The following is a 10057-nucleotide window of genomic DNA, read 5'->3' as shown; positions in this document are numbered from 1 at the left end:
GCAGGTTTGTGGGTTTAATGAGGTTCTCAGCCTGAGCAACAAGTTAATGAACAAAAAGCACTTCAAAAATTACTATAGAACACAAATAAAATTACATATTGGATATATAACTGGCATGCTTATGGCATGACCAGTATTGGGTTGTGCATCACACAGAAATGTAAGCAAAGTGCTGAGAGAAAATGGGAGTGTGAACGTGTTTATTTGCTAAAGACAAGAGTTTGGAGTTTCTGGGATACTAAACTTGTGGAGATTTGTGTGCGAAAAAAAGGCTGGTAGTAAGAAATGTAAGATGTTTGTGTGCCATAGGCTGGCTTTCATTTTATACTGCTTTTGCTCAGGAAACATACCATCAAATTCAAGTGCTGGTATTAGAAACCCAATAGGGCAAGTGGTTTGTGTAGACTTGTAACCCTCTGGGGGCTCTGACAAATTGGAAAATGGGGGAATACAAAATAGACGAAGCCCATCTCTGTCTCGTAGTGTTCCAGTGAACCACGGACACTTTTTCAGAGAAAGTAGATTAAGCAAAGGGCGGGGCCCTGTGTGATCTTCCCTGTCTATTTCAGTTTTTAGCGATCGCGGTGAGCTGCAATAGGGTTTTAATTTCACAGAATCATCTAGATTGGAAGAGACCTCCAAGATCATCTAGTCCAACCTCTGACCTAACACTAACAAGTCCTCCACTAAACCATATCGCTAAGCTCTACACTTTCTTCATGAAGGCAGAAGATTTAAAGCACAGGACCTGAACGTGGCAGCCGTCAGGGGTGTTAGGGCTGGGGGAGAAGTTGGCCGTCCCTTCAGGGCGGTGCAGGCGAGGGAAGCCGGTCCTGAGGGGAGCCCCGGTGGCTCCGCTTTCAGCGGGCGCTGCGGGAAGGGGCAGAGCCCCGGCTCGGGCCGGAGCGGCGGGGAGAGAGCCCCGCTGCCCACCTACCTGCGCGGGCAGCCGCCCCCTGAGGGATGCGCCGTCGGCTGAAGCCGGGGGGACGCGGAGCCGAGGGGGCGCCTCCGCTGAGGGCGCGGGTCGAGCTCGGGGAGAGAGGACCGCTGACGGGCGGCGTGGTGCAGGTGTGGGGCGACGGGAGTCCGAGGGGGGCTACGGTGCGGAGGGGGCTGAGGGGGGGAACGAGGCGGCTTCAGCCGGGCGGCGGGGCTGAGGGGAGCCGGGCTGAGGGGAGCCGGGCGGTGGAACTGAGGGGAGCGGGGCTGACGGGAGGGGGCGGCGGACGGCGGGGCCGAGGGGAGCTCGTGCCAGGTGGCGGTGTGGGGCGGCCGGGGAAGCGGGGTGCTCCGTCCCGCCGTGAGGGGAAGGCGGCGGAGAGGGTGCTGAGGGTGCTCTCGAACGGCCAGGGGCGGCCGGGGCCACGGAGCCGCCCGAGCTCGCCGGCCCCAACATGGCTCTCGCGGGCGGCGGCGGCGGCGCCCCCTGGCGGCGGGCGGCGGGCGCGGCCGGTCACGTGAGGCGCTCGGGGCCTGCTGCCGCCGCCGCTTCCCCCAGTCAGAGCGGAGCGAGCCGAGGCAGAGACGAAGAAACAAGATGGCGGCCGGCGGCGATCCGGAGCGGGACGCCGGCAATTCGGATTGAGCCCTCGGCCCTCCCAGCTCGGCGGCCCCCCTCCCCGGCCCGGAGCCCTCGCAGGGGGGGGAGCTTCCCCGTAGCCGCCCGTCCGGACTCGGAGCGCCCTCCCGAGCCTTGCTTCCCCCTCCCTTCCCCCCTCGGCCAGCGCCCAGAGATGCGGGGCCGGCGAGGCAGGCCGCCCAAGCAGCAGCAGCAGCCGGCGGCGGCCGGCGCTCAGGCGAGCTCCCCGGCTCCGCCCGCCCCCGCGGGCCCCATCGGGGGGCTGAGGTCCCGGCAGCGGGGCAGCAGCCGCGGCAGGTGGGCGGCCTCGGCCCAGGCGGAGACGGCGGGGCCCAAGCAGAAGGGGGCCGGGGCTGCCCAGGCCTCTTCCTCCGCCGGCGTCTCCCCCAGGGGGGGCAGCAAGAGGAAGGGAGGCGGCGGCGGCGGCAGCACCCCTGGTGGGGGAGGCAGCAGCGGTAAGGGTAGGGGCAGGGCTGGGGCTGGAGGAGCAGGGGGAGGAGGCGGAGGAGGCAGCTGCAACAGCCAAGGCAGGGCTGCCTCGTCCAGGAGGAGCATCAGCAAAGTGGTGTACGACGATCATGAGAGCGAAGAGGAGGAGGAGAGCATGGTGTCCGAGGAGGAAGAGGAGGGAGACCCCGAGGATAACCAGGACTCCGACGAGGAGGAGGAGGAAGAGATCATGGAGGAGGAGGACGACGACGACTCTGACTACCCTGAAGAGATGGAGGACGAAGACGATGCCAGTTATTGCACTGAGAGCAGCTTCAGGAGCCACAGCACCTACAGCAGCACCCCAGGTAGAGAGGCAGGGGGATAAACGGAAACAAGTCGAGGGCACCCCACACGCTCCCTCTAGGTTTGCAAATACAATCCGCGTGTATTCTTCCTCCCATGCCTGTACGGGAGGGATGCCTGAAGCACTCACAGGGAGAGAGGGGCATGCAAATTAACCACTCGCAACCCCACGGATGCAGGGAACATTAGAAGGTGCTTACAAACACATGCAGCGAGGGGAGGGAGGGTGGGAGGGAAGGAGGGAGGGCAGTACATGCTGTAACAAGGGGATGCTTTGCAAATATGCATGGTGATTCTGCTCACTGCAGAAATGCCTGGTACACCAGAACGTGTTGCAAACAGTATCAAAAGTGTATGGAGCATTCACTTAATACTTAAAAACAAGGGAAACGGGATGCATGCCTTGCAAAGAGGTCGTTTCAAAATTTTGCAGGAAAGGATGGCTTGTGCTTGTGAATATAACTTGCTGCTGAAAGGAAGCACATGCAACTTGAAGTGGCCTAAAAAAAACCATAAGCACTGATAATTTGCAGGCTTTTGCAATCAGAGGTGTAACTGGAATCAGCGTTTACTGGCTTTAAGACAAAACTAGCTTACCAAGGAGGGAAATGAGGTGCATTGTTCAAAATGGAGATTGCATTGTTATAGTTTGGGGAAAAGTGCACAGGGCCTCATTGCAGGGGTGTAAACCTAGTTTTAGTTAATAAGGCATTCTTAAACACAAAGATTAAAAGCTGGAGGTTGAGTCAAAAGTCTTGGCATTACATTCTTCATTTATTTCAAGACGTGGCAGCCTTTAAAACTCACGTTTGGGTTAAAGCTTTTTAAACATCATTGGGATTATACTTAATTTTTTTTTAACCTCTAGTAGGAAATTTGGGCTCATTTTTTTTAAGGCCTATACTTCTGTTTGTCCATAATTAGTGCGCTAGCTATGTGGTTTTCAAGTTTCAAAAATTCTTTATCTAAACTTAAGCACGTTGGGTTCATTTGAATTCATTCCAGGATGGAGTTCAAGCTTAGGATTTTTTTAAAGTCTCTGAACCAGGAGTGTAGTTAAATTTAGGCTTAGCCTAGGAGTGTTTCTGAATTGGACTACAGGATAACAAGCACTGCTGTTGTACAAGTATTCGGCCAATTTGGAAGGGGGCAGGAACAGGTTGTTTGTGTAAATGCATTGCATCTTAAAAAAAAAAAGCGTAGCTAGCAGCCAATTTTTTTTTAAAGGGGGAAATACTGACTACTAAATGTGTCATTTGGTTTTATTTTAGTGAGTTAGTGGTATCAGCCCATTATGTGACTTTATAACAGTTCTTTAAAAAACTGTGTGAATGCAGTTGTTTTTCAGTCTGTATACCTATACACAGGAATTTAGATTAATTTTTTAAAATTTAGTAATTGTGTATTTAATTTAGAAATTAGGGGTTAATATTAGTTTAATTTGGTTGTAGGACAAGTCTAACAAGTAATTTATATATTTTTTTAATATTTGTTACTTAAGTTTGAGGTGTAGCTTTACAGAAGAAAAAGCTCTGCTTTCTTGACTTTTTGCTCCTTATTTTCTGTTCTGGTAACTTTCATTTACTTTTTTGGTTACTTGGTAACTTTTTTGAGAATGCTTTTGTCAGGGAAAGAATATTTTATGATTTTAATTGGCTAGGTCAGGAAAGTATTTTTGACACGAACATCCAGGTTTAAAATGAGTTCTGCGAAGTATGGGTGTATTCAATTTTTTGAAATGTACTTAAGAGTTTTGGCAAATAAGATAGCTCTGTGTTCATTGTTGTGCAAGCATAGACAGGTTTTATATGGTATTTAAGTATATCAGAAACCATTTTGATAATTTATGTGGTTATTTTTTACTTCATCGAGGTGACTACAGTTAACTTTAGGAATAAGTGTAAGTGTAAGCATTTTCATCCTTATGTGCTTTTTTTAAACTGAGTGTTGATAGTTAAAATATCAATGTTGTTGTTTTGGCATTTGCTGGCAGTTCTCATTAGATCAGTGATGGCCTAAAGACCTCTCTCTTTCTCCTCACTTTTGCAAGGAGGAAGGTGCAAACTTCTCACTTGCTAAGCTCAGTCTGTCTTGTTTCTGCTGAACAAATGCCTACATTGTGATTTTGGCACTGACTGAAATCTTGGTCTTACCATAATCCAAGAAGAGACACTTGACATTAGAACAAGTTTAATAGGCAAGAAAAAGATCCACATAACCTATGTATCTTTTTATCTGACAGTGGCCAGCGCAGAGAAAAGCATTACAAGTAGGGCAAGCACACAGCAATACACCTCCAGAGTACCTTCCCAGGCTCCAGTGCTCTTTGACCCAGGTGCATTCAAAGCCAGAATTGGTTTTCATATATATTTTTTTTCCTTTCATATATTTGTCTTCAAAGGAGATAAATTGTAACATACAGCACCAAAGTTCCTGTAGTTAATGGTGAAGCTTGAAGGACCATCTCCTTTGTTTTAAACTGCCCCAACAGAATCGTGCTGTGCACACTAGTTTGTTTTTTTTTCTGCCAGAAGAGGCGACGAGCGATTGTTCTCTACTTATCTCCTGTAGATCACTTGCAGCCTGAATTACTGCAACCATCAGGATGCAGTTTTGGGGGCTGAGGAGTTCATTTTTTTTAAAGCAGGGTATTGAAAAATTGCAGTACCAAACTGTCCTACCAACCAAGATTTTTCATTTAAATCACATCCAATTTAAGTATTGGAATACTTACTTTTTTTTTTCAAACTTACCTTCTTAACAATGGATTAAAAGAGCACAGTGCAATGTCTCTGGCCAAGTAAGGGTGGATTCTTGTGCTCCCGCTTTGATGCTTATGATACATCTCAAACTTGAATAACTATTACTCTAGTATTATTCAAGCATTTAGAGAAACAAAATCTTCAAAAGGATAAAATGCCTTCGATGTAAAGCTTGATAGTGGTGTAGCTGAAGTTTGTGTGAATGGGTATAATGTTTGATTGCTTTCCCTTCTGCTGGACAGACCTTTGGTAGAAGGATTTTGCATGGCATGTTCTTTCTCGGTTATCCCTTTGTATCCCCAGAAGGTAGATGCACTTTTAGGATAGGTATCCCATATACCTTGTCACTGAACATTTTTGCAGTTACCTGTTTGCTGTAACTTCTCATTTAAGCTTGTCTCAGTTGCATTTTTCACACGTTGAAGGATTTTGAAAGAAGGGTTTAACAGTAGAGTTGAGTGAAAGGATTTGTCGTTTCAGATACGCTTTTTTTTTTTTTTGGATGGATGTTACTGTCCCTGAGCATTACAGTGATTGACCATCACTGTTGTTAACCAGTTACTTCACAAGAGTGCTTTGATCTCGAGGATGAAAGAATTTAAGTGGAAACTAGGTGCAGTATTTGGTGTGTCTGTAGTAATTTTATATTTTAAATATCTTTATACCTTCAGTCTCCTGAAGAGTTAAGTGGAGACGTTGAGATACAGTAGTAAGATATGCAGCCTCTTTTGTTTATTGTCGGAGAAGATTTGCCAGCCTCCCAAACATCTTATCGGGTTCCTAAATCTGGCATGCTCTTACTTTACAGTTTAAGAACCTAAACTTTCATTGGTAATCTATCGGTAGTTCATCCAGCTAATCATGAAAAATGTGGAAGACAAGTTCAAGTCCTGGCAAAAAAAGTAGTTTAAAAGGCCAAGCTGGTGGCTCATTCTGTTGTATAGACATGCAAATTTGCATTTTATCTGAAGAGAGTATTTGTCAACGTTTTTGTAAGCAATTCTGTGCAGCAAATACCGCACATTATCAAAGTATGTACATTTTTAAAGGTTAAAAAAGTAAAATAACTTGATGCACTGCAGGTGAATCTGTGGTACAAACTCCTTTGTAGGTCTGCAGTAAAATTTCCTAACTGACCTTTGTGTTGTGTAAAACTATCACACACTGAGTAACTGGATTTTAGTGGATTCGGGGAGGAGCTCTTGGGGCTACTAACTTCTGAAATTGGTTATAGCATATCCAGAGTGTGTCCCAGCTAAGAAATTGTCTGTCAAAATGTTCCTGAAAATGGGTACAATAGTACTTTTAAAAAATATATTATTATTATTTGCCTGGATTCTAGGCACAAAAGAACTGTGACTGAGTACTTCTGAGAATGGCAGTGTGGAATTTCATTTGCTACATGTCTTGCACTAGTTATCCAAATGCTAAAATGGTGCTTTAGGATATAGAGGTTGTATATTCTTGGTTCCTACTGAGATGGCACTGATGATTAATGTTGAAAAATGACATTTCCAATGTACAATCAGTAGAAAAAGTCCACTTTAATGTACAATCAGTAGAGAGCTCCTGTTTGATTTAGAAGTATACTGATGTGTACAAAATGAAAAAATAATCAAAGAAGCATCCAACTAGGTTTTTAAAGAATAAAAAGACCTAGTTCTGTACAAAACAAGGCAGTAGTCATCCTTAACTCAGGAGCACATGTTGAGAATTTCTGTGACATGAGTGCTCTCGGGATCTAGTCTAGTAACTGGTTATTTTCTCCTTTGTGATTCAACTTGCTAAGCTTTTATGGTGCTTGGTATGTCTCATTTTTAATGCTGGCTTAGATTGTTAAGTTTAAGCTGTTTGGATTTTTCCTTTTTCCTGGCAAAATAAATAACTCAGGTATGATTGTTGGGGAGCAAAATTCAAATTGGAGCTGCACTTTAAAATAGAGTTACATATGCATCTTATTTTTTTCAGAAAAAAAATCTGGAACTGGTTAACTTATGAATATTAGAAACATGCTGATTGTCCTGTAGGCATTTTCTAAAGGAGTTTTGAAAAGTGTTTTGAAAATTTTGACCTATCCTAAGAAAATTTTGGTTCTTCTGTTTCTGGTAGTGCTTTTCATAAATTGTTCTCATCTTAAACTAATTCCTTTTCATCATACTGTTTTTTTCCTCTCTGGTGTCAGCTGAGCAAAAGCTTTCCCAAGAGGTCGACTTTTAATTAAGGGACCGGTTTGGATATTGCTGTGACAAACCTTTAGCTATACTCAGTTTTTGCATTCTGCCACGCGGGGAGGGAGGAAAAAAAAAGTTTTCTTAGCATTTTTGTCAAATGTTTTCAGTGATGTCTGGCAAGTCCTTGTGTGTTGCTGCACATTCTCATTTGAAGCTCGAATGGTGCAGAGTAGTGTACAGGGTAGGAAATGTCCAATTCTTGTAGGTTTATTAAAACCTAACATAAATAAGACGTTGGGTTTAGGAGAATGGTCAAAAGCCAAAGTTTCTAGGAGGAAGTAGACTACTCATGCTTCCAGGACATCATATAATTGCCAATGTGTTGGTCTTTATGTTGGGAGGTTTCTGTAGTGACTCAGGCACTGAGACACAAAACTAACCCAGTTCTATTTTACTCATGGAGGACTTTTATATAGTAGTAGCACAGTTTGACTTAAATCGTGGAACTTGAAGCCAGAATTTATTTTTTCTTCTTACTGGGAACAAATTGAAAACCTTTCTACTTGCTGGCATTAATTTTGTGGAGTGTGCCTTTGAGTTTTTTTTCTCTTGTTCTTTTTTTCCCCCTTTCTGTGACAGATAAGCGAAGTATTTGAAACTCTGCAGCCTGCCTTTTCTTTCCTTTTTACTCTACCAAGTTTATCCTCTCCATTGCAACCATGAACACAAGCTCTAAGCAGGAGTCTTGGTTTTGAAGTGCTGAGAAATCGTGAGGAGGGGAGAATTTTAAGAGAAAAGAAATGACACTAGATGTGAGCTTTCTGGGCAAGAAGTGCTGGAGCCAGTGTTTATTTTTAAGGTCACACTAGTGCAGCTACCACTCTCCCTGTTTAAACAAGACAGTGGCTCTGGCAGAATATTTCCTGTATAGAACCTCCATTCCCCTGTCCATTACTTGAAATATGTTGGGGCTGAAAAGCTGTGTTTACTACCAGTGTACATCTGGAGTGAAAGGATATATAAGTGAGACACGGCAAAATCGGATTGTTGTGATTTTTGTTAGGCTATGTGTGTATGGCAGTCAGCATACAACTAAGGTACAAAGCATCAAAATCATATTTAGTCAGTATAAGCTTTCAATATTCTGGACATGGATGCAAATAGTTCATTCAAATCCTGTTTTAAAACTGGCGACATAAAATAGAAGACTTGTTAAAGACAGTGAGAGTATTTTTTTTAAGTTCCGTATCCTCCTTTGGTAAAGAGTTAATGAGTAGATACAACTTTCAGTCTGTGAATGAGAACGGAGATGATTTTTAAGTCCTTTTCAACTCCTACTGATTTCTAAATTTCAAAACAAGTCAGCATTTAAACCAAACAAGTTGAATAGACTGAAATAATAATAAACTACAGCAAGAGTTTTTTTTAAAAAAAAAGTCCTTATTTTTTGAAATAAATTTGAAATAATTTTTGAAATAATTTTGAATTTTAAATCCTGATTTTGGGTGCTCAGCCTGTTACTTCCCCAGTTCAGTGACTTCATTGTATTTCAAATATCATTAGTGTGTTTTGCTTGAATATTTGTAATATAAATTATTTTAATAGATTATGGGAAGTGTAGACTGTAATTATCAATATCTATAATTAAATATGCCATATGAATAAAATTGTTTACTCTTTAATCTTAATTACAGGCAGCTCTTCAACTAGAGAATTCAAAATAGGGAGAGGCAAGTATTGCAGGCTACTTCATCACTTTTGGAGACAACTAGTGAAGGAATGTGATTTAAGAGAAGTATATGCTAGATAAAAAGTATAATTCTGAGACACTCAAAATGGTCTGGGTGCTATAAATAGTACAGTCACGGCAGCAGGAGGCTATTGGCAGATAAATTCATCTTTCCAATTAAGCTATGGAATTTGAATGGAGTCGAAGTGGACGTTTTCTTACTTTGTTCTGGCTCAAACACAAGGGTGGAATTTGATTCAGGGATCTGGTTAATATGTAGAAACTAATTTAGAAGTATAGAGTTTACATTAAAAAAACTTGAGTCTACTTTGGGAAACTTCAGTGTGAGTAGATTGACTTTCTTTAATTAAGGTCAGATATACCTAGATGCAGTGTAATGTCTAGTCAGGTGGTGGTGGTGTTTAAAGGAGAAGCAACTTGATGCTTGTACACCTGCTCTGGAATCCTCTTGATTTTTCTTATTTCAGACGAAGTAGTATATATTACATTTTCTACGTAAAACAAACAAAAAAACTTAAAGCTATGAGAAGGGAATTCTAAAGCTGGTAAATCTTTCAGGCAAATAATAAGTTATTTATCCAAATCTATTCAAACTATACCAAGCTGAACTGAGAAATATTAATGGCAGTAGGTGATATGGTAATACACACTTAAGAAAAGTCAGCTCTATTTTTTGACTGCTCAGTGTAATCATTGCACTGAATTTGCATTATGCTGTTTTACTTTCATATACTATTTAAAATATATTAATGTGATGCACATATGTAGTATCCCGAATCAAAATGCATGTTTAATAGTATGTAATCTTCCATTGTATAGCCTATACAAGTTTGCACCTGTCTCAAATACTTAAATTGAAGTCATTAAACTAATTAGTTTTTAATCAATTTAATTAAATTTCACTTAACATCTTTTCTTACAGAAAGTGTTCATGCTTCCATATGGAAGGCAAAAATCCATGACAATTGACGATTACAAAAATTGTCAAATCCCAGAC

General features: G+C 42.7%; 1 protein-coding gene across 11 annotated transcripts in view; it reads left to right on the top strand.

Moving 5' to 3' along the window:
* The first annotated feature begins 924 nt into the window (after positions 1-924).
* BPTF (bromodomain PHD finger transcription factor) overlaps positions 925-10057 on the top strand; it is a 57495-nt gene continuing 48362 nt past the window's right edge. For 4 of the 11 annotated variants that reach the window (XM_048064574.2, XM_048064572.2, XM_048064573.2 and 1 more), the window contains exon 1: positions 926-2379. In XM_048064574.2, the coding sequence (XP_047920531.2) occupies positions 1398-2379 (982 nt within the window). In that variant the 5' untranslated portion in view covers positions 926-1397. Of the gene's footprint in view, positions 2380-10057 lie in introns of all 11 variants that reach the window. The other 7 variants (XM_048064570.2, XM_048064568.2, XM_048064569.2 and 4 more) reach the window with 4 other exon arrangements.

The sequence above is a fragment of the Anser cygnoides genome, chromosome 19, assembly GCF_040182565.1.
Source record: "Anser cygnoides isolate HZ-2024a breed goose chromosome 19, Taihu_goose_T2T_genome, whole genome shotgun sequence".
NCBI classification, from domain to species: domain Eukaryota; kingdom Metazoa; phylum Chordata; class Aves; order Anseriformes; family Anatidae; genus Anser; species Anser cygnoides.
The sequence above is the reverse complement of the archived record's forward strand: the minus strand, read 5'-3'. Positions and strand labels throughout refer to the sequence as shown.